The sequence below is a fragment of the Arachis stenosperma genome, chromosome 5 (assembly GCF_014773155.1).
Source record: "Arachis stenosperma cultivar V10309 chromosome 5, arast.V10309.gnm1.PFL2, whole genome shotgun sequence".
Lineage (NCBI taxonomy): Eukaryota > Viridiplantae > Streptophyta > Magnoliopsida > Fabales > Fabaceae > Arachis > Arachis stenosperma.
In genome coordinates this window covers 116,393,074-116,419,002 of record NC_080381.1, presented here as the reverse complement: position 1 = coordinate 116,419,002, position 25,929 = coordinate 116,393,074, and the positions used below count along the sequence as shown (strand labels likewise).

At 37.6% G+C, this 25,929-nt stretch overlaps 5 protein-coding genes across 5 annotated transcripts; 2 read left to right on the top strand and 3 right to left on the bottom strand.

The window, feature by feature from the left end:
* Positions 1–1,605: 1,605 nt before the first annotated feature.
* Positions 1,606–5,738, bottom strand: LOC130979166 (protease Do-like 10, mitochondrial). Its single transcript, XM_057902537.1, has 8 exons — positions 5,294–5,738; positions 4,202–4,447; positions 3,681–3,876; positions 3,115–3,374; positions 2,817–2,944; positions 2,479–2,682; positions 2,318–2,368; positions 1,606–2,145 (listed from the first exon to the last, which is right to left on the bottom strand). Exons 1-8 carry the CDS (start codon positions 5,664–5,666, stop codon positions 1,903–1,905), a joined length of 1,701 nt encoding a protein of 566 aa, XP_057758520.1. The 5' UTR covers positions 5,667–5,738; the 3' UTR covers positions 1,606–1,902.
* A 553-nt stretch (positions 5,739–6,291) lies between these two features.
* Positions 6,292–8,509, top strand: LOC130982479 (uncharacterized). The gene is made up of 3 exons (XM_057906496.1): positions 6,292–7,009; positions 7,546–7,894; positions 8,016–8,509. The coding sequence occupies exons 1-3, from the start codon at positions 6,641–6,643 to the stop codon at positions 8,198–8,200; spliced, it is 903 nt and encodes a 300-aa protein (XP_057762479.1). The 5' UTR covers positions 6,292–6,640; the 3' UTR covers positions 8,201–8,509.
* A 112-nt stretch (positions 8,510–8,621) lies between these two features.
* On the bottom strand, positions 8,622–10,173 carry LOC130983176 (pentatricopeptide repeat-containing protein At4g21065-like). The gene has a single exon (XM_057907363.1). The coding sequence runs from the start codon at positions 10,151–10,153 to the stop codon at positions 8,732–8,734; it is 1,422 nt and encodes a 473-aa protein (XP_057763346.1). The 5' UTR covers positions 10,154–10,173; the 3' UTR covers positions 8,622–8,731.
* Positions 10,174–11,020: 847 nt separating this feature from the next.
* Positions 11,021–15,000, bottom strand: LOC130979218 (uncharacterized). The gene is made up of 7 exons (XM_057902600.1): positions 14,799–15,000; positions 13,879–13,945; positions 13,312–13,436; positions 12,697–12,833; positions 11,869–12,019; positions 11,631–11,787; positions 11,021–11,527 (listed from the first exon to the last, which is right to left on the bottom strand). Exons 2-7 carry the CDS (start codon positions 13,889–13,891, stop codon positions 11,433–11,435), a joined length of 678 nt encoding a protein of 225 aa, XP_057758583.1. The 5' UTR covers positions 13,892–13,945; positions 14,799–15,000; the 3' UTR covers positions 11,021–11,432.
* A 6,974-nt stretch (positions 15,001–21,974) lies between these two features.
* On the top strand, positions 21,975–25,556 carry LOC130981176 (uncharacterized). Its single transcript, XM_057904794.1, has one exon. The coding sequence runs from the start codon at positions 21,975–21,977 to the stop codon at positions 25,554–25,556; it is 3,582 nt and encodes a 1,193-aa protein (XP_057760777.1).
* Positions 25,557–25,929: the final 373 nt, after the last annotated feature.

Sequence of the window (25,929 nt, the reverse complement as noted above, 5' to 3'; positions counted from 1 at the left end):
AATATTAACAAAGAATTATATTTGCTCTCTTTTTATAGAACTTAAATTGTGTAAGGCTTTCTGGAAACATATTCTTTTTCTTTCCTTCACATCAAACATCCACGCAGACTTTTGGATGGAAAAGAGAAGTGGAAAAAAGAAGAGAACAGAAGAGAATGTAGAAAAATTAATTTGAAATATGCAGAAAATTGCATAGTGTAGAGATTTGGAAGATTATCTGATTGGCTCTCATATTCTTCCTTTCGTGAATGCTGTTATGTACTGTGATTCATTTTCACATCAGTAGTTTAATTAGAAGTCAAATTCAATCAATCAAAATTCATAGTTGCTCTATCACCGAGTAGAAGGAGATGCACTGTTGCACTTGGAAGCTATCGATATTGAAAGGAGATAGGCCAAATGAATCTTACCATGAGTTCATCTTTTCTGTAATTTGGTTAGTTGTGCAGACTTATGTTTGTTGTTGCTAAATCCTTTCAACGTGTTCATTTTCTCTTGACAGAAGACGCCCAAATTACTTTTCTTTTATTAGGGGTACTTTTTATTCATAAAGGCAATGGAGTTCTTTGAATTTGCAAGATTGGAGTTGGACAATGAAGGATGAACTCTGAAGTTTTTTGTACTTTGTGATTTGTCTATCGTGTGCATTTTATCCACCGAAAAAGATGCAAATATTGTTTCTTTGGTTGGTATAGTTATTTTGGAGATTTTCATCAAGCAATTGAACTGGTGGTTTTCAAATATTATGTGTACTTTTTTTGTTAGCACCATATCATCTGGCCAGAAGCGGAATCTCAGTTGGTGAGAGTTTGAGAGAGCTATCTTGCGGTGAACCTAGGCAAGAGGTTTTGCTAAGTATTTATTAAACTATCAATCGTTGTTTGGCTCAGTTGGATTAATACATTGTAGGCTTGTAATTGTTTCTAGAAATGGGTCACTCTTGTCTGACTTCTCTGCATCTTTCCAATCACAGCTCTTGTATTCGTTAGTAATGTGGCTTAATGACTTGTGTAGTCGGGTCCAAGTCTTTCACTGCCTTCTTTTCTTGAATTATTGTACTTGTTAGAAATATTGATGTGTTGTTTTTTGCTCTTTTGACATTGCACATTTGATCCATTAAATCAGAAGGGAAATGAATAGAAAGCATAAAGAAACACTTCTCAAAATTTTCGCTCATTTTAAAATTTGCAATTTTAGGCATGGAAGTTTGAACTTTGTTGAAATTGTCTATGTTTCAACAGATTTGAGAACTTGTTATTTTTCCTTCCATGGGAATTTACATATTCGAGTTGTTAGATATAGTGATACATTATTACATTACATTGTGAAGCATTCTTCCAAACATTGTCTTTTGTCATATGTTGCATTGCTATTGACCGCCAACTACTTTCCCATCGGTTTCTCTAAATGTGTTCCCAATCTAGAGTTATACTATTTTTACCCTGAGTTTCCAGCTTTAGATTTTTGTTGAATTTCAAAAACTTTATATTCATCGGAAACCTGATATCATATTTAAATGACATGGCCCCTGGGCAACTCGCTGTCTGCAATTTTTCTGTGTTGAACTATTCAGTCTATTCTGGTGTTGGTTATTGTTTGGCTTCATGTAAACACTAAATAGTAAAATAGGCATTTTACCTTGCCAGTCACGCAACTACCTTGTCAAGGTCCAAGGTTTTTTTTTTTTAATGGCTATTCCTCTTGGTTTCGTGAACAATTGCAGTGCGCATATTGAGTGAGCAAATAACCCGTTGTGGTAATGGGGCTAGAAATTCATATAATCATATAGCACAAATGAAAATTCTCAACTTGTGTGTGACAATGCCAAGTAAATATCAATCTGATCCTTGCATTGAAACTATCACGCAATGATACCTAAATGAATAATATTTGTTAAGAGTCTCAACATTGGGAAGCTAGTTCAGATTGTGAACTATTTTGTGTATCAATAAGGTCAACAGACTTTGCTGAAGGTATTCTGTGACGCATCAAAATTCTAGAAGTGGCAACTTTTGCGACTTCATAGTTCAAGGCAATGACACGATCATCTTCCAAATCAAATCGCACGCTCTCTGTGCTACAGTTTTCAACAAGTTGACATAAATGTTCTAGGTTGTCAATCTCTGTTCCATTAACCTTCAAAACCTGGGAATCAGAATCATACATCAAAACAAATATTCGGCGAAAAAGGTTCCCTTCATGCGAACAATCTTAACTTGTAATAAATGGTCAAAATATGTACAAGTCATATCCACTATCCAGCATTGATGTGAACACTAAACTGTTTAGTCGATTATATAAACAAATAAATTGGCACCTGTAGTTCTGCAAGACGCTCATATCCAGCATTGATATCGTCCATAAGAACCTTAAAAACAAGTAAAATATAATTAATAGAAGCATTCCCTGGATCAAACATCAGCATCCATATGCAGAAATCAACTAAAATGAAGAATGTGCGAGTTAAATGATGCTAACCTGAGATAGGATCACAAGTTGTTGATTTGCTTTCTTGGGCAATTCCCTCAGGGCTCGTTCACACAAACGACGAGGTGATGTATTATACCAGTCTTCTCCATACTCATGAAGGTATGGTTGAGTTAGCGGAACAAATACCAGACCAGCAAAAATGTAATAACTTGGAAGTTTATCAAACTGATGAACTGGAACTAAGGGTTGGAGCTGAAATATTAACAGCAATATATTTCCATCACAACTAAATACTAGTTAAGTCTAACGATAAAGTGACAAAATATGAATGGGGAATTAAGTTAAGCGTCCTTGACAAGGAGCATATAATATATACAGTAGCTTACAGGTCTGAGAATGATATTAAGTTCATGCTCTTTCCCATCCCGCAAAACTCTGACTATTGCGTTTTCATTTGGCTGCTTCATAGACACCAAGTGATCAAATGTTATCCGCTCTCTATTTCGGAAAGGAACTGCAGCATATATATAATCTTCTGGCTATTAAATTGTTTCATAATCACAAAGCATAAAGCAAAGACAGTAATCATATGAAGAAAGTAATTTTGCATGTTTATCCTGCTCAAAGGTTATCCACAGTGAACATTGGTTGAAAACAAATCCAGAAGAAAAGAAAAGAGCACACCTGTACCATCATTTGCTATAGGCACTCCATCAAATGAAAGTATAATATCATCTTTCTTCAGAACATTGTGTGCATCTGAAAGTGGGTTAATTTTGCTTACTAGCACCCCTGTCATGTCAGGTTGCATGCCAAAATGGTTTCTGAGGTGAACATTCTCAGTTGGCTGGCACGACAAACCCAGAGAGCAAAATCCAGTATACTTTCCTTTTTCTTCTACACCATATATAAAATGCTTTATTACAGGTACAGGTATAATGTAACTGCAACATCCAATATGAAAAGGAAAGTAGTCTAGTATGAAACATTTATGTTTGATCAGGCAAACAAATATATACTGCTCCATGATAATTTAAAGATTATGCACTTTATCATGTAATCTCCAGTGAAATCTATTATCTGTTATTGTTCTTCACATATAATTTTTGCTCATTCTATTTTTCTTGTCATGGCTTCCTTTTCAGCACTAGCATACATGGAAATCATAAAACAACTGCCATATTAGGAGATTCATGAATCTGCTGTTTTGAAATCCATATTAATTAAGTCGAAGAAAATGAAAGGCATACCCTATATTCTCAGCTCCTGAAAGATTTTGGAATGCTACTCCAGCAACCTTATTGCCCATAATTGCTGGGCCACCACTGTTCCCTGGATTTATGGCTGCATCAATCTGTATCGCCATCAACTGGGAGGCACCATGAACATATTGTGTAGGTTCAACCCTAGAGACAACCCCTTTAGTGACTGAAATGTTGTCACCACCTGCAAACCAAAAGCTATGTGAATTATTTAATTCATATGTGAATGCATACCTTCAATAACTTCACCGTTAATAGTTAATACCTCTTATTTATGAAATGTTTCAGTAGTTTTTTGGAGGATCAAAAAAATCTTCACGAGGAATAAAAGTAGAAAAATTTGGACCGCTGATTATTCTGCTGCATTTTCCTTTTCACGAGAACATTTTAATATCCTTCTTTGCACATTCTTTCTTTTGATGATAGTAAAAATAATTCTTTTACTGCTACATCAATGCAATATCCCATACAAAATACATAAAGACGATTAATCAACACGATATTGCTACCTTGAGGATATCCCACAACAGAAACTGCTTCTTGTAGTAACGGGATGTCTCCAAGCTCCAATGGATTCATACCATCCCAAAACTCTTCACTCTCAACAGCGAGTATAGCTAAGTCGCACTCGTGACCAACAGCTTTAACTTCCGCTCTATATTTGGCGGGAGAACCATGCTTCCTAACAAGCACAAACGAATGATCAGCTATCACATGAGCATTCGTGAGAATCTTCCTGCCCGGAATCACAAACCCTACATCACCATCACGGAGAATTTTGAGAGAAAAATGATTAATCACCAAACAAACTAAAAGGCAAGAAAGCCAAGAGCACAAAGATGAAATAGGTCTACAGATTCCTAGAAAAATAGGCAATTCCTCCATTCAATGTCTCCCTTTAATTTCATCAACAGAATCCACAAATGTTTTAACTCATCTCAATTAAGTTCTGCCATGAACATCATAGAAATGAAGAATGAAAGTCAAGTAACAAGTGAATTTTAGTTACTAGATTATGAATGCAAAGATTTTTTACAGTGAGCCTCTGCATTTGTAAGATTGCTACCTATTGGAGATCACCAGTTTGAATTGTCGAAATTGCACCTTGACTTGCTGGTGATAAGAATGCACATATTTTACCTTCACACTCATAACCTAAGCCACACTTTTCTACAATTAATATAGAGATTTTTTCTATCAACGGATCATAACTTTTTACATGTATGTATGCTTTAAAGATTGTCATAGATAGAGTCTAACATCTTTTACACCATGACAATAAATGATTGGTTGATTGTGCAACCACACAGTTTGTTAATCTGAAACATAGCATCTACTATTTGGGTTAAGATATTTACATTCTACTATTCTAATCCAACTAGTAGCTACCTAGCTGAAAACAAAACTCGCAAAAATATTAGATGTTAGCAGAAAATCGTTAAATAATTTTACACTACACTACATAACAGATCACATGTTCATATCTTATCTATCATCTTCACGTAAAAATATTTTCATTTCTCAACCACCGTACAGAAAACATTTTTTAGAAAGAAACAAATGTTAATAAATAAATAAAAAAGAATGAAGTGATGACAGACCAGAACCCATGGTTTCACGCTGAGACTTGTTCTGCCACGGAAGCAAGTAGTTGGGACTGCACAAAACGCTGAAAACCTTAACCACTGAGTTCAACGCTAACTCCACCGCCGCGGCGTTTCCCTTCCTCACACCAACCCTTCTCGTTCTCCATCTGCGGTCGTAGCTACTGGAGATTGGCGCAGAGCACGGCAACATTCTCGTAACGCCGTTGGTTTTCCCGGCGAAGAGGTTACTGCTGTTGTCGGAAATCGGGGGACGCGGCGGCCCGCGAGACGCAGCAGCATTTCGAGTGGTGGATGGTGGCGATTTCAGGTGGCCGTACTGCGAGGATGAAGAGGCGAGCTTCCGAGCCGTACGGAGGAAGGAGGCCATTTTGCGGCGCCAGAAAACGCCGGCAGTGAAGTGTAGCTCCAATTAGGGGCGGCGGGCATCTGTCATTACTCATTATATATACTTTGTTATTCACTGCCAAACATTTTCTCGCTAAATTATAATATGAAATTCTCACTAATTATTTTCCTCCTTTTTTTTTTCTTTGGGACAAAATTACCATATTATATCACTAATTAGTAATTTAATTAGGATAATGAATGATTTTTTTATGTGAAACATTTCAGTATTTCACATTATATTATGTATTTTTGAAAGTTTATATCTAATTTTACTTTACTGATCAACAATAAAAATATATTAAATTAGGAATTTACTAAAAATTTCAAGGTGACATGCAAGAACAATGATGTTTACATCATGATATCACATGCTGTGTTATTTTGATTTTTGAGTAAAAATCTCATCTTTTTTTTTTTTTTTTGGTTTTAAAAAAATTATTTTAGTTATATGTTATGTTTGGACTCTGGATATTGAATATTACAGAGTATATATTTATATTTAAATATGAACAATTCGTTTAACTAAATCAATTCACTTTACGAATATTTTATCTTCCTCAACAAAATCTCCAATATTTCTTTCACTTCATGATCCAAAGTTCCCGATCACTCTAAGCCCCCGAAATTCCTCTTTTATATTCACTCCAAATTTTACTAGCTTCTATAAGATTTAATTAAAAAAAATCACCCATAACAAAAAAAGGGTTATATTGTTGTATGAATTAATCAATTAACCATCTTACCTTGTAATAAATTAACATCATAAACACAATAATTCTAGTTAAATTTGATCTTTCCCCCTCTGTTTCATATTCATTTATATAAAAGAAAACATTATATAAATTGTGAAAAGATATGAATTTTAATAACAGGGGAGACAGCATCTGATGTTTTTTCTTGGCCACCACAGAACTCTGTATAGATAAGAGGAATTAGATTTTCAAGGTTCTTGCAATGAAGGTTCTCAATCCTTGCACTCTTGTTCTTATGAACTCCGTTGCTGTTCCTTCTCGTTCTCTTCCTTTTATAAAGTCCTTCAGCGCTTCTTCAAAATCATTCCCACCATTGACATGCTTCTGCAGCATCAATAACAGTAACAGTTCAGAGTCAGAAGAGAAGAGGGTTTCTCTGTCTGGGATTGTGAACGAGCAAGTTGAGGAGCTTCTGAGCAAAGAAGAGAACAAGTCACTACTTGATGGCTTGGAGAAGGCTTCTCTGAGGGTTGACATGGCCAAGAAACAACTTGCCATCATTGAAGAACAAGAACTTGCTGCTAAGAAGTTCAGGGATTATGTCAACAAGCTTGAAAGACAAGCTTCTGAGGTATATAACTATATACTATGTCATATCATATCATATTGAATCACATGTTTTATGTTATACCCTTATTCAAATGCATTGAATTGTTATATCTTAGCAAGTTAAAGGACAGGGTTTTAAACTGTGGTTGCAGTTGTTGTGATTATGAGTGAGTGTATTACAAGTGTTGTGATGCACACTCTTGTAATACACATTGTGGCCTTCAATTTTGTGTGATTGCAACTTGATTTTGAGTTAGTTGTTTAAATGAATTGGAGTGCAATTAAAAACCATTCATAGGAGTGAGGAGTGGAATCGGATTTGCAGATGCTTCGCCATGAATCAAGATTTCAGGCAATAGGGAGGGAGACAACAAACATTTATATGAAAAAATAGAGATTTATTGAGGATTCATTTTGATTAAAAGTACAATTCAGAATTTCAGATTATTTCCTTGTGGTTATAGTACATTGAAGCATGTCTAGTGTGTTTGACATTTCTTTTATAGCTTGATTCATACCAAGTTTATGCTGATAGAAATTGAATCACTGTAATGTAAGATTGCAGAATGTCAAAGAGAAATATCTGAAGCAAAAGCCCTGGTTGAGGAAGCAGAACGCGCACTCTTAGTAAGCGAGAGTGGAGCTGAAGATGGCGAAGAAATTGACCGGGACAAAGAGAGATTGGAGTCAGTAAAAGCAGCATCCATTGCTGCCCTTGTTGGCACCCTTTCAGGGCTCCCCATATGCCTCACTCAGGTCACAGACACTACTCAGCTGCTTCTCCCTTTGGCTATCAACTTCATCAGCTGCATATTGTTTGGAGTAACTTTTCGATACGCAGTAAGGAGAAACTTGGATGATGTTAATCTTAAAACAGGGGTTGCCGCTGCTTTCGGTGTTGTTAAAGGTAATCAGTCATACTTAAAGTTGAATTAGTAAGAATTTCATGACTTCATCAACTTACATAAAAGTTTGTTCATCATCTTCTCTTCTTTTGTTGAAAATAAAGTAACAAACATGTGATGCAGGTCTTGCAAACCTGGGTGGTGGACCAGTTCTTGAACTGAACCTTGACAGCTTCTTATCACATGCCCTAGATGGAACCATTTATGTATCTGAGAGTTTTTTCATTTTTGTCTGTGCTGCTGTTGCTCTAGATTACTGTTTCAAGACAAGGCTTTTGAGCCCTTTTCCAATTGATAGATCCATTTAGTAACAATTCCAGTTTTAGACATCAAACTGACATGAACTAACTAACTACCTATGCAAAAAGCCCTTCTCTTTACATTTGTATATGTAGGTCACTGGTGCCATTAGGCTGTCACATTAGACTAATCCGATTTTTAAGTGCTAGTTGAAGAAGAGAAGTAATATGGTTATATCTTTTGGGCTTTGCACTATGAACTTGTGTTGTTGCAGTAGTCAAGTTACTGCAATTGATGACAACCACACCCTTTGTAAACTTCGGTTAAGCTAATGAATATGTTGTTATACTGTGACACTTCTATCATAATATGATCATTTCCCATTTAAGAATTATTGCTTTTATTCTGACTTTGTTGGTTTTGATAACTTTGTATTCAAGGAGGGAAAGAAACCCTTCAACGACATTTTTTAAGTGAAGACCTGTTTCATATGACATTTCATTAGTTTTGGCTGACTTTTCTATATAGAATTTCAAAAAATTATGACAAGGTCTTCAAAAGCTACATGAATTAAGCATACAGGAAGAACTATGCAACAGTTAGGATAATCTTTCAAGGGCCATTTTCTCTAACCCTGTTCCAGGAATGCCAATTAAGCTGTTACCAGGCTCTGGTTTTTGAACCTGCCTTTCCTGCATTGATTTTCTCTCTCTGCTCATTTCATTCCATTGACCCCTGCTTGCGTACATGCTTGCAAGAAGAACATAATCACTGCTATGATCTGCTTTCAGTTCCAACAGATGGCTCCTTACCTTTTCACCAAGTAGAATGTTCCCATGAACTCGACAAGCCGCCAATAACGTCCTCCACACAACAGCATCACACTCCATTGGCATGCTCTTTATCAATCTATATGCTTCTTCAACTAAACCAGCACGACCCAAAAGGTCGACCATGCAACCATAGTGCTTCATCGTCGGTTGGATGTTATATTCTCTGTTCATAACATCAAAATACCTCCTCCCTTCCTCAACCATTCCTCCATGGCTGCAAGCACACAACACTCCCAAGAGCGTAAGCTCATCTGGCCTCACTGCATTCTGCTCCAACATTCTTGCAAACAATGCCAATGCCTCTCGTCCGTCGCCATGCGTTGCAAGCCCAAAGATCATGACATTCCACGAAACAACACTCTTCCTTCTCATCCTCCAGAACGTGTCGCACGCTTCCTCCACCACCCCACACTTAGCATACATATCAATAAGCGAATTCGAAACCTCTGTAACCTCATCAAGACCAGTTTCTTGGACAAAATCATGAACCCTCCTACCAAAATCCAGCATTCCAATAGCACCACATGCAGAGAGCGTCACCACCAAAGTCGCATCATTAGGCTGCACCCCAGCATCCACCATCCTTGTGAACAACTCCAAAGCTTCCTTATACTTCCCACAATGCACATGACAATCTATAACACAGTTCCAAGTCACCAAATCCGGATCCTTCATTTCATCAAACACCTTGCGTGCAGTTTCATCCTCCCTCAACATACCATACATGTGCATGAGGGAGTTCCCAACGTAAGCATGAGTTTCAAAACCAAGCTTGACTAAATTACAGTGCAGTTGCTTCCCCAAAATAATGGGTCCGAATGAAGCAACAATTTTGAGCAAGAACGAGAATGTAAAAGTATCCGCTAGTGCTGTTTTCTCTCTCAGCATTCTGCGATAGAAATCAAAGGCATTTTGAGGTTGTAGGGCGTTACCAAACCCCCTGATCATGGTGTTCCAAATGAATGTATCTGGGTTATGGACATTGTTGAAAACAGAGACAGCATAGTTCATGTGCTTGTGAAGTGAACAGAAGAGAATGATTTGTCCAAGGACGATGTTGTCACGGTGAAAACCAGTGTGAAAAACGTGGGCTTGAACCTGCTTAATGTGCTTAATGGTGGAACATCGCTTAAAAAGGGTTATGAGCGTTTGTTGAGCCTTATAAAAGGCCAAGTCTTTAGGACTCATCAGATAACGAACCCTTTCTAAGATGAAGCTCTCAGTTTCAAATATCCACGTATATATAGCATCAATCACAAACTGATTATAATTGTGTCATGATTCTTGTTATTGGATCCCTTTTCCCCCTTCCTTTTCGTCTTGCCAGTTTAAACTTTAAATTTAGTTAGGGGAAGGTTCACTCTAACAAGCAGCAAATTATTTCTCCCAGTTGGAATCTAATTCGATGTACGTAACGTTTCATTTTTGGTTGGATATAGGGCTGAAAGTGAGTAAAGTCTGAGCCCGTTCGAGTTCGACTCTTCAATAGTCCGATAAGTTAAATTCAACTCAGCTGAACTCGTGAACCGAGTTTGAATCTAAAATTAAGCTCATAAATTAAATGAATCGAGTTTAAGTTTAGATAAGCTCCACTCATTAACTCTAGCTCAATTATATATATAATTATTAATAATATACATATCCTATATGCATTTGATCTATATTTTTAATATTATATATATGTATATATATACATTTGAAATAGTAAGATATAATTTTATATATATATTGATTTGTTAAATATATAGATACAATTTTTTTATATTTTATTATATTTAAGTTATAATATTTTTGTTTATTTTATTATAGATTGAATAGATGATGAAATAAAACATGACAAATCTAGTTAAATTATTCAGGATAAAAGAGAATAAGAGAAACACATTTATATATTAATGTTCTTAATTATTTAAAATATCATATTTATATTCCTTTAACTCGTGAATTTGAACCAGTTTGTGAATTTTCGATAAACCATGCTTCAATTTATGAAATAAACTCTATTGTTAATGAACCGGATTGGGATGCTCTATCTTAGATTACTACTAACATTGGTTATGTATAAAAAATCAATGGATTAAAGTATGGTGCCAAAGCCAACATCCAGCTTTTAACATAAATGGACCTGGCATGAAGAAAGGCAATTCAATTCTTACAACCCAAGAACATAATTTACCCAAAAAGTAAAGTTGAATGTTGCCAAGTTCATCTTCAAACTTTTTAAATTATATGAATCATCTACTGAAATCTACCTCCGAGTATGAGAAAAACAGATGTAGTTTATAGTGACAAAATCGACATTGACAAGTAATAAGACACTGATGCACACACTTATTGGACAAATTACAGGACAGCTCTCATCAATTTTAGATAATAAGGGTATGCCGAAGGGTCTTGTCCCAACTTCCAATGTTGAAACAGGTTGAATAATCCCATGACTATTTGAATGGACTCGAACCAAAATTTTTCACATGAAATCATAATCGTCCAAAGCCTCGTATCGATCACTGCTAGCAAAATCATCGTCCGGTTTTTCAACAATAAGCTGTTTTTTCTTGCCACCTGCAGACAATAGACGTACAAAAGCTTTAAAGTTGCTCAAACAGACAAAAACGGCAAAAACGTAAAAAATAAAAAAGCTTCTTTCAATCTCCTCAGAAATTACCTTTCTTTTTCCCAGCATTGGCTTCTTTCTCTGCTTTTATCTTCTCATTTGCAATGGCAGTAACCGAAGATGCAATGTCTTTTGCATCGGCTCCTTTCAATTGAACCATAGATAGTCTCATTACAGCCTTCAGCAAACCAATATAATGATAGCTTTTCTGCATTCATCAATGAAGTCATTAGGATGCCATTTCAACAAATATTGAATACAGAGGGGAAAGAAGAAGTTTCAAAGTCACCTCAAAAGCACGAAGCCTGTGTGAGATAAGCTCTGCATACTCCGAGAAATCACTCTCTGACTTGGGTATGAAAGTATCAAGGTTCTTCTCATCTTTCCCCCCACCACCAAACAATTCTTTGGTAGACTTATAATCTGCTTCTTCAACCAGTCTGTTATAGAGTTTAGAGTTAGATGGGAAACATAAGCAATCCAGCAAAAGATACATTATCACTATCATGACTTAAAATCAAATTTAATTGGAATGATGCATTAGACAAAAATATATATCCCGTTACACCCAACACTGATTTAAACCATAAATCAGGAGTATTATTGGTTCCTTGGCCTATATATAGTACTCACCTCATAGATTAAAGTGAATCATTTTTGTGGATTGCGTTAGGTACTGTAGTGCTCATATGCATTACAGTATTTGTTAGGAAGATTACTGATTGCAAAGTGCAAACTTTTTACTTCCATACTAGGATCATCCATTACCTACCCCTTTAACAATCTCTTATCTTTTATGGATAGTTCTCTAACCAAAAAGTAAAAGACAGCTCTTCATCTCATGTAAGCAGTAAGCACCACAGTCAGTCAAAGTACACTTTAAAAATCACCGCACTAAGTGTGTCCTATAATGAAACCAAACTAGATCTAGCTCTAATAGAATGTTCATTGTACTAGACTTACAATGAGCACTTGCTCACAACTACATCTTCCTAACCAGTATACATGGCAAACCTAAACTTGCTACCTGAGCATTTTGTATGGTATTTACAGCTGTTAACTAAAACAATACTTCAAAAGACACGTAAGGTAAACTAACTTAATTTAAGAGAAATACCTTTGTTGTCTAAGTTTTTCAGCCACAGGATCCAATGGTTCTTCCTTTACTGGTTCTACATTCTTTCCCTTCTTTTCAGTAGCTTTTTCAGATTTTTTAGGAGCCTTTTCGGTTGTTTTAGGGGCAGGTGCCGGTGCCTGCCAATATAATGCAAAAAATACACAAATTTAATAATAAAGGAGCAAATCCCAAAAGATCGTAATTATAAGAAACGGAGCATCACTTCATAAAAGCAATCATGACACTCAAGTACAATATTTGATAAAACTGGATAACTAGAATATGGTAGACTATTATAGAGTACATGAACTCAATCCTACCCTACTCCCACAGTTATCTTCCAAAAGAACATGGATAAGCAAAACTAAAATTGAAAATCTAATAGCAAAAAGTTAAAACAAATTAATCTTATTATGTTAATATTAATATAATATATTTTACTAAAAAACTATTAGAAATATAGACATCTGGTAATCTGCATCATGCAAAGGATTAAAAGGAAAAATGTAGTTTTGATTGCATTTAAGTATTTAAAAGGCCATGTGTAGTATATGTTACACAAGTACACAACCATATTCATGCGTAATTAAGCAACATTATTTTAAATGTTCATACCGGTGCAGGCTCATCTTCATCCTCCCATGATTCCTTTACATCATTTTCATCCACATCTTCATCATCCCATTTACTTTTAGTCACTTCCTTTTTGTTAAGGTCAATAGGTGCAATTTGCTCATCCTCTAAAACAAAGACACAAAATTGGTCAAATAAACAACAATACAAAATAAAATGGGATAACATATTATACTTGAATTGAATGATTATTTATTACAGTAGATTTAGTAGCACTTAGATTAGCACTGCTTTTAGCCACACAATTTGGGAATACAATTGATCAATAATGAAAATTTCAGTTCAAAAGGATAAAGGAAAGTGCGAGATTTTAATTTTTAACGTATCTTATTATTTAAGTCCTGCCATTTTAAAAATTCCATCTATTAGCAACAAATAAAAATTAAGATTAAGATAAGTTCGTTCAGCTTCAAGTGAGGTTAAGGTTCACCATACATGTGGACATTTTTTTTCTTTCCAATAAAGTACATTTTTAACCAATTAAGATATTAAAAAAAAAAAAAAAACTATAAGCAACAGCTAAAGAAAAAACCATAATCAGAATCTTACCCCAATCGTCCATTTTGCTGTGTGCACTTCTTTGACAAAACAGAATAGCAAAATAGCAGCTGATCAACTGCATAAATACGCATGAACAAATTTATTAGTCAGATATCTGAAACAAACACCTCCTCAAGCAAACTAAAACCAATCAGGCAGATACGGAGTAAACGATACAGGGTCATAATTCTACAAAAGCTGGCAGCCAAAAGTTTTTTCATGATTTCAAAATCATATTTTGAGGAAACATCATTATTGAACTATTCTAGATTTTACTAAGCTTGCTCTCTTCCCCCTTGTAAACCACCAACCCCCACCCCCCAAAAGAAAACAACAACTATAAAAGAAAGAACCAAAACAATTACAATGATTCTGAAATATAGAGTGAAAAAAAGAGTAGAAATTCTATAGTGCTATTGCTTCCTAGCTGATTCCTCAACGAACAAACAAGCTCGCATTCTCAATGGATAACATAGAAGTTTGGAACAATCAAATAAACTAATGAGCTTAATTACAGAGGTAACTTGCTAATCAGGGTTCTAACAACCAGGACGAAAAAAGCGGAATTTTCTAGCATTGAAGTTCAATTCAATACAAACACTACAACCAAAACACGTATAACAAGCAAAAACCCCTATCCCAATTCAATAAAAACACTCCAAGCAAAACCCGTATCCCAATCCCTGAAGGAAAAAAAATTCCCCCTTTAGAAATTAAGCATCTTGGAGAATTACAGCTTCTCCTAATTTCGAGCACAAAGATCCGATCCATATTACAAGGAATCCCAACAAAACTACTTTTTGTTAGTTTTTTCTTTTCCAATGGGCACCACTACAGAGACACTAGTTGGAATCGATTGAAGAAGTGAATTAAACGGAAGAGAAAATCGAATGGGTAAAACAGAGAGCGCAAGAAGAAAAACGAATTACTTGGTGAGCTACGACGGCAGAAGCGTTGATCGGAGAGAGTGATGATGTGAAAGAGAGAGAAAGCGAGATTAGGGCACAATTGGTTTTGTGTGTGTTTGGGAATCTCTATTTTACTTTTGAGAGGGGTTTATTATCTTTAGTTTTCGCATCTATTTATAAAAATATACACCCTCAAAATAAATTATATCTTTTTTATCTTGAAAGATCACGGAAAATAAAAAAATTAAAAGCTATCATATCTAATTTTATCTTCTTCTTTTTTTTTTTTCAGTTATCATATCTAATTTTTATCTTAATTGCATTTAGATCTTTATATTATTCGGTTTTTCTTTCTTTCTTTATTTATTTTTAATTTTTGTTGTGATTTTTCTATTCTGTTTGAATTGGAGTTGAACCTCCCAAGTGAAAATCAGCACATTTTACCTTTTTAAAATATCCTGCACCATTTAATAACAAAAATTTGGGGAAATCTTGTTTTTATTATTATTTTTGGTATTAAAAAAAAAAAGAGAAAATGCTCTCAAGAGACTAATATTTTGCTTAGATATTAAGAAATATCACTATTTATGAACCCCAAAAACAATATCACTATCCATGTAAAGATAATAACTACCATCAAAACAACATTAGCTAATATCTCTATATAAAGATTATTCTAATTATTTTTATGTAAATAGTCACTTTAAAAAGTTTTATTTTAGATAAAAAATTAAATTGAATCTAAAAAAATCCATTGGAATAAGTTTTTTTTTAATTGGTTTTTCTGAGTAAAAAGGTAATTTTTTTTTCAAAAATAAAATACTTCTATTAAATTTAACCATATTTATATGTATTTTTTTTTAAAAAAAATTTTTTGATAAACAAATTATTTACTTTTTTAAAAAGTCAATAATATCTTACCCATAAAGAAAAATAAAAGTAAAAGAAGTTTTGATACTTTATTTTTTTAAAAAAAAAACCTATCCAAATCCAAATATATCTATTTAAAAGAAGACATTTTAAAAAAATGAAAAAATACCTACTTTTTTTTAAAAGTCAATCCAAATTAATCCTAACTATCTCTGATATAAGGAAACTAATTTTTATATAAAAATATAAAGGATTAATCTCCACATACAAGCCTTTTAACTATACAAGTCATACAAGTCCTAAAAATCCCTAATCCCTAAAACGTGCCTCTTATGGCATATATGTTTCACGCGCCTCCTTAACAGATTTTTTAATCAATCAACACGCAAATACATAACTTCCTTTTTCGAAAGGATTTCGTTTTCTTTTTTGAATTCCTTCTAGGTTTTCTTGTCTTTTCTCTTCGATCTCTTTCGTGCGTTTCTCTCTTCCTTCTCCTTCGCAGTTTACGTAAGTTTCTCTCTCTGTTCTCTTTCTTCGTTTTTCTTGTTTTCTATTGTTTCTGAAATTAAGCTCTGAAACCGTTTTGAAGATAATGGATGATTCAACTTCAGATTATCAACTGAATCAGAGCGAAGTGAATTTTGAATTTGAATCCAATAAAGTTCCTGAGGTGTGGTTTAATTCCAGTTAATTATTGAATTTGAATTCGAATCCAGTTATTAGTTTATAATTGTGTAATTGAATAATGCGTGAACCTTGTCTGTGAAATTTGCTATTCATTATTTCTTGTCTGAATTGAATTTAATGTACTAGTTGTAAGAACCGCAATTAATCAAACCGATTAATTAAGTAGTTATATGGCCCAAATTTGATTCCGAAAAGATAGAATGAGAATTTGAGGTTTTAAACATCATTTTTGGATTCAGTGGGTCTTCCCGAGTTAGAAAATGTATTTTCTGCGAAAAACCGTAAAAAACTGCGAACCGGCAGTTGAACTAGTACAAGTCTGTCCGGTGCTGCGCGAGAAAAGTTGAGACAGACAAAAACCTTAGAAAAACAGTAGAAATGAAAAACCGGGCGTTAATTTTAAAGGTCTGACCCGAAGTTGGGCCAAACGAGCTAAAAACGCTAACGGATTGAACCGGGCCCAAGTTGGGCCCAAGTCCAACATATATAAAGGTTCATTTAATGAACCGTAGCCTCATAAATACACACACTTCAGATTTGAAAGAGGGAGAGAAGAAGAGGTTGAACCCTAATCACCTCAATCTTCTCAAGCTCATATCTTGAGTTCTAGAGCTCCGATTTGTGTGCCGCTAGCGGCTACACATTTTTTGCGGAGAGCTCTACAAAACTCACCCAAGAAACTCTAGAGGTAAGCTCTAAATCCTTCCAATTCTCCTCTCCAAAATTTTGGGTACCTAGGATTCATGGCTAAGTGAATTTTTGTGATTCTTGATGTTTATGTTCACTCTAATCCTTACTTAACTTTGGATTTTGCCATCCAAATCTGTTGAAAAAGGTAAGAGGCTTTGATCTCTTGTGAACTTTGATTTATGTTGAGCCCTAGGTTGATTTTGTGGTGATTTATATGTATATAGCTTGATTATTGTGAGTTTGGAGCTTGTTGGAGCTACATTGGTGGTTGGAAGCTCATTTGGTTTATATTGGGAATCGGCCAAAGTATGGTTTCGGTTTTCTCTATGTAGTATATAATATTCATGGACACTTAGGCTAGTGACCCATAGGATAGGATTGAATTTGATTAGTTGTTGAATTGTTGGATGTGATTGTATCATGATGTTTGATGAAATGATGATTAATAGTGATATGATGAGGATAAATGAATTGTGAAATTGAGAAATGAATTATGTTGATAAATGAGATGTGGGTGTTGATTGATTGGTAATGTAGTTGGATTTTTATTAATAAAGTTTGATATATGAGATATATTGATATGGATGTTGTGGATGAGGAAAAAGTGAAGCAAAATGTGGTAATTTTGGTGTGGTAAGACATAGAGGGTTGATTTTGATGAAGGGTGGAGTTTGGGAATGGTTTGGTTTGGTTTTGATTGTGTTTTGCAAAGCAATTGTGAAAGTTGTGATTTTGGGTAAAAGTGGAATTTTGGTAAACTTTGTTTGATCATAACTTTTGCCTCGATTTTCAAAATTGGTTGAAATTTATTTAAAATTAAAGATCTTTGAAAACCCTTTAAACCGGTATAAAGATTGTGAAATTTGGAATTTTGTAGAGGAATTTATAATCATTCAAAAATTGGTGTTGAAAATTGGAAATTTTGCAAAGTTACAGAATTCTGAGTTTTCTGGTATGTGCGCACGCACAGCCTGCGTAAATGGTGACCTGTGCGTACGCACAGACCTATGCATCTGCACACGCAGAGGTAGGCAATCTGCCTGCAGCGCTGGCACAGCTTGTGCGTGCGCACACCAATGGGAGAATTGCAACCTGTGCGTACGCACAGACCTGTGCGCACGCGCACATTGGGGAGGCCAATCTGTTGGGGGTGCTCGCACAGGTTGTGCGAGTGGACAGACCCTTTTATGTTTTGATATCTATGCGTACGCACACCCTTGTGCGGATGCACACGCCCTGTTTCTCAAATTTTGCTTTATTTTCAACTATTTCACCTTACCAACGAGGTTGTAAGCTTCCATAATACCTTTTTAAGACTTTTGGGCATATTTTTGGGGTGCTCAAACACGGAAAATGGGTTAAGGGTCTTAGACACTATTATTTGGGAAAAGTTAGCAAACGGAGTGCTAAGTTTCTGTTGTACTGGGGAAGGTTCGATGATGTGTGATGAATGGTTGATGAATGAGATGCGAGATCAAGGAATTGAAATGTAAAGGAACAGTGGTTGAAAAGAGTCGAGGACTCTGAATGAAGTGATGTGTTCATTTTGTCCTAAAAGAAATGTTTTCGAAAATCGTTGTACTACTGTTTTATACTGAGGATATGAGACGCTATGCGCCCGGCAGGGACGGTGGTTAATCCCGCCTGTCGAGGTAGCGGCGGCGGCGTAAGGACGGTGGTTAATCCCTCTTGCGCTTAGATGTGAGGACGGAGGCAAGAGATCCCGCTCACATCCCTTCAGATTATCAGAGCGTACAGGCGCAAAACCCTGGATAGTGATCCGAGCACTATATCTCGGGGGTTCCCACACCATGATTCTGAAGGGCAACATTTCCATGGAGATGTGTCGGGTTGGCAGTTGAACAGACAATGTGATATGATAGCCAGTAGGACAGACATTCATCATATGCATTTTCTACCTGCTTGTATGCTTTGCCGACTTGATATTGCTTTCCCTATCTGTTGGACATGTCTAATTGCTACTTGTATTAATTGTTGTATATGCCTCTACTTGTGCTTTACTTGTATTGTATATACTTGTGCTTTACTGGAGTTGAGGAAGTTTGGAAGGCGGTGGCGATGGGATCACATGGCGGATTGGTTGGTGAAGGTTGTGGGACAGCGGTGGTTGATTAGAGTAGAAATTCCCTAAGATAGATTACCCTTTTATGGTTCTACGGCTTAAGTTGTATTGAGGAATTACATATTATGCTGTTTTGGTTTAGTATGCTTTAAGCTTGAATTCTTGTGATGGATACGGAGTCTAAGATTGCCTTTGGCGTCCCAGGGTCTTATATCCTACATCACTGGGCACTGTTACCATACTGAGAACCTCCGGTTCTCATACCATATTCTGTTGTATTTTTCAGATGCAGGTCGCAACCCACCTCAGTGAGTTGTCTGATTGGTGACAGGAGCGGAGGGTTTGAGCTATCTTTTGGAGTCTTTTGATTTATTATATATATATGTCTCTCACTTTTGTATCTTACTTTGGCCTAGAGGCTTGTATTAAGAGAACAAAACTTGTATAAGCTGTTTTTACTGTCTGGTTTCATACACGGTCTGTATATGGCTAGCCAGCTTAAACTCCACGAGTCGTGGCTAGTGTCTTATGATATTACACTATATACTACGATGTTTTGTTATTTGTTACCTGCTTCTTGTGTTTTAAGCTAGAATATTCGCTAGTACGTTTTGCGCTTTTCAAATCCCGTTTTTGGAGCTATATTCTTCATCGGCCTTCTAGATATTATTAATTCTTTCTATATAATATATGTAACAGCTTAGAACTGTCGTAACCTTTGATTAACCTTTTCTTTACGATGCGAGGTAAGGCTTAGGCTAATTGGGGTGTTACACTAGTTCTGATGAATTTTCTTCATTTTATATCAGACGTTCGGGTGTAAATCAGGAATATTTGGGTATATTTTAGGAAAGTTTAGGTGTATTTACAGTTATTGATTTTTCATCTCACTGAGGGTGAATTGTATTATTCTTTTAGTTGAATTGTTTTAGTTTTTGTTTAATGATGATTCATGAATCTAATTTTTGTTATTTTTTATAATGGTTTTATAGTTCTATTTGCATTCTATAGTTTATGCTTGTTTTAATATAGTGTGTTTTGGGTGTATTTTGCAGCCCCTCTATAGTATTGATGAGTAGTTTGTTCTCCACATACAAGCGTTTTTCTCATATACAAGTCTTTACAAGTCTTCTCATCCTTTTATTGTTTTGAATCCAATCAAGTGGCTGAGGTGTGGTTCAATTCAGAAGAAAAAAATGTAGCATTAGAGAAAATATTTTTTTGTACAAAAATACTATTTGTACACTAAAATCAGCTACTAAAATCAGCCACCAATGTATTTGTGTATAAATACATGTGTAGTTTAATTTATTTTCAATATATATATTTGTATTCCAGTATTTATTTTATACTGGTGGCTGACTTTGGTGGCTAATTTTAGTGTATACGTAGCATAACTCATTTCTGTATTTGCAGCAAATTTGGGTCTAAAACGAAAATATTTGGGTGTAACACGAAGATATTTAGGTGTATTTTGAGGAATTTTGGGTGTAGTTTTATTCTGATAAGTTCTACATAATTTAGAACTCTTTATCTTCCTCCTCCTCATCTTCTGCTGCTTCTTTTTTTTTTCATCATCATCACCATCTTTTTCTTCTTCTTTTCTTATTCATCTTTTTCTTTTTTTTACCTTCTCAAGTTTCTTCTTGTTTTACTCTCTTAATAAGAATAAAAATAAAAAATCAAACAAAGAAGAAGAAGAAACACATAATGCTCCTTGGAAAATGATGAGCTTACATTCATTTAACTAAAAAAAAGAAAGAAATAAGAAAAAGAAGAAGAAAAAAATCAGCATTAGAGGAAATATTTTTCTGTACAAAAATGCTATTTGTACACTAAAATCAACTACTAAAATCAGCCACAAATGTATTTGTGTATAAATATATGTGTGGTTTAATTTATTTTCAATGTATATTTGTATTCCAGTATGTATTTTATACTGATGGCTGACTTTGGTGGCTGCTTTTAGTGTACAAGTAGCATAATTCATTTCTATATTTGCTGCAAATTTGGGTGTAAAACGAAGATATTTGGGTGTAACATGAAGATATTTGGGTGTATTTTAAGAAATTTTGGGTGTATTTTTATTCTGATAAATTCTGCATAATTCAGAACTCTTCTTCTTCCTCCTCCTCATCTTCTGCTGGTTTTTTTTCATCATTATCACCATCTTCTTCTTTTTTTTTCTTATTCATTTTTTCTTTTTGTTTTACCTTTTCAAGTTTTTCTTGTTTTACTCTCTTAATAAGAATAAAAACAAAAAAATCAAACAAAGAAGAAGAAGGAACACATAATGCTGCAAAATTACTTGGAAGAGAATGAACTTACATTCATTTAACTAAAAGAAAGAAAGAAATAAGAAAAAGAAGAAGAAAAAAATGCAGCATTAGAGAAAATATTTTTCTGTACAAAAATGCTATTTGTCACTAAAATCAGCTACTAAAATCAACCACCAATGTATTTGTGTATTGTTACGGACCCGGGCCACGGATCCCGAACCCGGGACTGCGCCTTACCCGGCTTCCCGGGTCCAATTCCTAAAGGCCCAAAAACTGGCCCTAACCAACTTTTGAATTCACACGTCCGTCTTATCTTGATCAGATAAGATAAGATAAGAACACCCACCATCTATAAATAAGAGGACCCAAGTCCTTCCAGGCACTCACTCATTCCTCACACCTTCTACCTGTTAGATCCATTCTGACTTGAGCGTCGGAGTGTCTTTGCAGGTACCTCCCCTCCGCTCCACTCGGATAACCCGACATCCATCTCGACCCGCAGATTCCCGATCCTCCTCTCAACCCGTACCAGAGACATCTTGTACATTGGCGCCGTCTGTGGGGAATTTGCGATAGTCGAACCGGATGGAGGGCGTCCTGGAGGAAAACTCTTCAAGCCAGGATGACTCCCAACCGCGCCGTCCGGCCTCAGAACACCAGGAAGTCACAAACCAAGCAAGAATAGCAAGTACTGTCCACCACACGAACGAACACGTCATCACAGACCCGCGACATCCTGAGAAAGCCAGGGACAAAGCGGCACAGATCATCCAGGATCTCTGCCTCCAGGTCCAGGAACTCGAAGGCAAACTGGCCAACAGAGAAAAACACAACAACGAACACGGGAGCCAGGCGACTTCCAGGTCAAGATCCCACCGCGGCAGGTCGCCAACCCGACAACACGATAGGAGAGATGGTCGCAGCGACTCACGCAACCACCGATACGAGAAATCGCCCGAACGGCGATACAACAAGAAACACCACCGCAGCGCTTCCCATGATCTAAGTCGTCAAAACGATTCGGACGAGGATCGGAGATACCGAAACACCAAACGCACGAGAAACGACCACACCATAATGGGGGCTACACCCTTCACAGAAAAAATCTTAAGAGCGAAACTCCCCAAAGGTTTCGACAAACCCACCGACATGAAGTATGATGGAACCAAGGACCCTCAGGAGCACCTAACGGCCTTCGAGGCCAGAATGAACTTAGAAGGAGCGGCTGACGCAGTCCGGTGCAGAGCCTTCCCGGTAACCCTTGCCGGACCGGCGATCAAATGGTTCAACGCCCTCCCGAACGGATCCATAGCCAGCTTCCACGACATAGCACGAAAATTCATGGCCCAGTTCACGACTAGAATCACCAAAGCCAAACACCTCATCAGCCTGTTAGGGGTTACACAAAAGCAAGAAGAATCCACAAGGAAATACCTCGACCGCTTCAACGATGAATGCCTAACGGTCGACGGACTCACGGATTCCGTTGCGAGCCTTTGCCTGACTAACGGGCTCATGAATGAAGATTTCCGCAAGCACCTCACTACTAAATCGGTATGGACCATGCACGAAATCCAGAACGTCGCCAAAGACTACATCAATGACGAAGAGGTCAGCCAGGTCGTCGTTGCCAACAAGCGGCAGCACGCCACCACCCAACACGGCAATTCGGCTCCCCGTCATAACCCAACACCCAAAGAGAATCAACGGGACCACCCCAGGCCGGCCAACCGACCACCGAGAATAGGCAAATTCTCTAATTACACGCCCCTAACAGCACCAATTACGGAGATATACCATCAAATAGCAGATCAAGGCATCATCCCAAGAGCCCGACAACTCAAAGAAAGGACGGGAGGCAACAAAACCCTCTACTGTGACTACCACCGAGGTTACGGCCACAAAACACAAGATTGTTTCGACCTTAAAGACACTCTTGAACAGGCCATACGAGACGGCAAACTCCCGGAATTTGCCAAAATCATCAGAGAACCAAGACGCGCGGAAAGAGACAAGTCACCGGAAAGAGAAGGGCGTAACCCGAGAACTCAAAAGCTACCCCCCAGGGAGAGCCCGGAGGAAGACCCGACCATCATAGTGAACGTCATCATAGGCAAGGACGTGTCAAGCAAGTCAAAACTAACAATGAAAAAAGATCTCAAGGTAATGGCCGTCAGAAACCAAGCTTCAATCGCCACGACCGACAATACGATAACATTCTTACCAGAGGATTGCCAACACGGCACCTCGGCCGAAGATGCCCCCTTCGTCATCTCAGCCAGAATCGGAACAGGACTAGTACGAAGGATACTGGTAGACACCGGCGCAGACTCCAACATCCTTTTCCGAGGAGCCTTCGACAAGCTCGGGCTCCGCAACAACAACCTCCAAACACACCGCCACGGCGTCACGGGACTCGGGGACAACTTTCTCAAACCAGATGGCTCAATTACCCTCCCCATCACCATAGGAACAAGCAATCAGAAGAAGACAATCCTATCTGAATTCGTAGTCCTAAAAGACTCCACAGCCTATGACGTGATTCTTGGAAGAAAAACAATCAATGACTTCTCTGCAGTCATCTTCACCAAATACCTCCTCATGAAGTTCAGAACCGACGACGGCTCCGTCGGTACCATTCACGGAGACCGAGAGGTCGCAGCCAAATGCGACAACACCAGCCTAGCCCTAAGGAAAAAATCTCGAGATGCGGCCGAAATATTCCTAGCCGACCTAGATGCGCGACAAGATGGCCAACCTAGGCCAGAACCAGAAGGAGACATGGAAAAGCTACAAATAGGGCCAACCAAAGAGGAATACACCTTCATTAATCGAAACCTCCCGTACAATCTCAAAGAAGAGCTCTCCCAACTCCTGAAACAGAACAGAGACCTGTTCGCATTTACACCAGCCGATATGCCGGGAATAAACCCCGACCTAATGTCCCACCATCTAGCCGTGGACCCCCAAGCTAAGCCAGTGGCACAAAGGAGACGGAAAATGTCACCAGACCGTGCCGCCGAAGTCAAAAATCAAGTCAAAGCCCTACTCGAAGCCAACTTCATCCGGGAACTCCCTTACACGACCTGGCTAGCCAACGTCGTACTAGTAAGGAAATCTAACGGGAAATGGCGAATGTGCGTCGACTACACGGACCTCAACAATGCTTGCCCAAAGGACGCCTTCCCCCTACCAAACATCAACGGATTAGTAGACGCAGCATCCGGCCACCGATACCTCAGCTTCATGGACGCATATTCCGGCTACAACCAGATCCCGATGCACCGACCGGACAAAGAAAAAACTGCGTTCATCACCCCAGACGGAACATACTGTTACGCAGTGATGCCCTTCGGCTTGAAAAATGCTGGAGCCACCTATCAAAGACTTGTTAACAAGATCTTTCGGGACCTGACCGGAAACAAGTTAGAAGTCTACATAGACGATATGCTCGCCAAGACTGAATCCAGCGAACAACTAATCAACGACCTCAAGGTCATAATGAACACCCTACGAGAGCACCAAATGTGGCTCAACCCGGTAAAGTGCGCCTTCGGAATGGAGGCAGGAAAGTTCCTTGGCTTCATGATTACACAACGCGGAGTCGAAGCAAACCCGGAGAAATGTCGTGCCGTCCTCGAGATGACAAGCCCCAAAAATCTTAAAGACATCCAAAAACTCACCGGCCGACTGACCGCGTTATCACGTTTTCTCGGTGCATCGGCCCAAAAAACGATCCCTTTCTTCAAACTAATGAAAAAAGGGACCCCTTTTAAATGGGAGACAGAGTGCGAAGAAGCATTTCAACACTTCAAGAGGGTCCTATCAGAACCACCAATCCTCGCCAAACCTCAAACAGGGGAAACACTCTACCTATACCTCTCCATAACGGAAGAGGCACTTGCAGCAGCTCTCATCCGTGAAGACGAGAAAAAGGAGCAAAAACCCGTATACTTCATAAGCAAAGTCTTACAGGACGCGAAAACACGCTATTCACGCCTAGAAAAGCTAGCTTTCGCACTCTTTACAGCCTCCCGGCGCCTGCGACAATATTTCCAAGCTCACCCCGTGTCGGTCCGAACCGACCAAGCGGTCAAGCAAGTATTACAGAAACCCGACCTAGCAGGAAGAATGCTAGCGTGGTCCATCGAGTTATCCCAATTCTAGATCAAATTCGAAACCCGAAACGCTATCAAAGCACAAGCCTTGACTGATTTCATCGCCGAAATGACTCCGGGAAAACTCACCCCCGAACCATGGAAATTACACGTTGACGGCTCGTCAAACTCCACTCACGGAGGCGCTGGAATCATACTCGAAAATCAAAACGGGATCACAATCGAACAATCCGTACGATACGAATTTCCAGTATCAAATAACCAAGCAGAATACGAAGCCCTCCTAGCAGGTCTGACCCTAGCACGAGAAGTCGGTGCAAAAGCCCTAGAGGTAAATACCGATTCCCAGATAGTTAGTTCCCAAATCAATGGAAGCTACCAGGCATGAGATCCCCTGCTCCAACAATACCTCACCAAGGTAA

Excerpts from the sequence above, each read along its gene's own strand:
- LOC130979166 (XM_057902537.1), bottom strand. The coding sequence starts at position 5,666 with ATGGCCTCCTTCCTCCGTACGGCTCGGAAGCTCGCCTCTTCATCCTCG. Across the intron at positions 3,375-3,680 it reads TCAGGAGCTGAGAATATAGG|TTACATTATACCTGTACCTG; the intron begins GTATGCCTTTCA and ends TGGATGTTGCAG. Across the intron at positions 2,683-2,816 it reads TTAATATCATTCTCAGACCT|CTCCAACCCTTAGTTCCAGT; the intron begins GTAAGCTACTGT and ends TTAATATTTCAG.
- LOC130982479 (XM_057906496.1), top strand. The coding sequence starts at position 6,641 with ATGAAGGTTCTCAATCCTTGCACTCTTGTTCTTATGAACTCCGTTGCT. Across the intron at positions 7,010-7,545 it reads TTGAAAGACAAGCTTCTGAG|ATTGCAGAATGTCAAAGAGA; the intron begins GTATATAACTAT and ends CTGTAATGTAAG. Across the intron at positions 7,895-8,015 it reads TGCTTTCGGTGTTGTTAAAG|GTCTTGCAAACCTGGGTGGT; the intron begins GTAATCAGTCAT and ends CATGTGATGCAG.
- LOC130983176 (XM_057907363.1), bottom strand. The coding sequence starts at position 10,153 with ATGAGTCCTAAAGACTTGGCCTTTTATAAGGCTCAACAAACGCTCATA.
- LOC130979218 (XM_057902600.1), bottom strand. Across the intron at positions 12,020-12,696 it reads GAAAAACTTAGACAACAAAG|ACTGGTTGAAGAAGCAGATT; the intron begins GTATTTCTCTTA and ends ACTCTATAACAG. Across the intron at positions 11,788-11,868 it reads ACAGGCTTCGTGCTTTTGAG|AAAAGCTATCATTATATTGG; the intron begins GTGACTTTGAAA and ends TGATGAATGCAG.
- LOC130981176 (XM_057904794.1), top strand. The coding sequence starts at position 21,975 with ATGGAGGGCGTCCTGGAGGAAAACTCTTCAAGCCAGGATGACTCCCAA.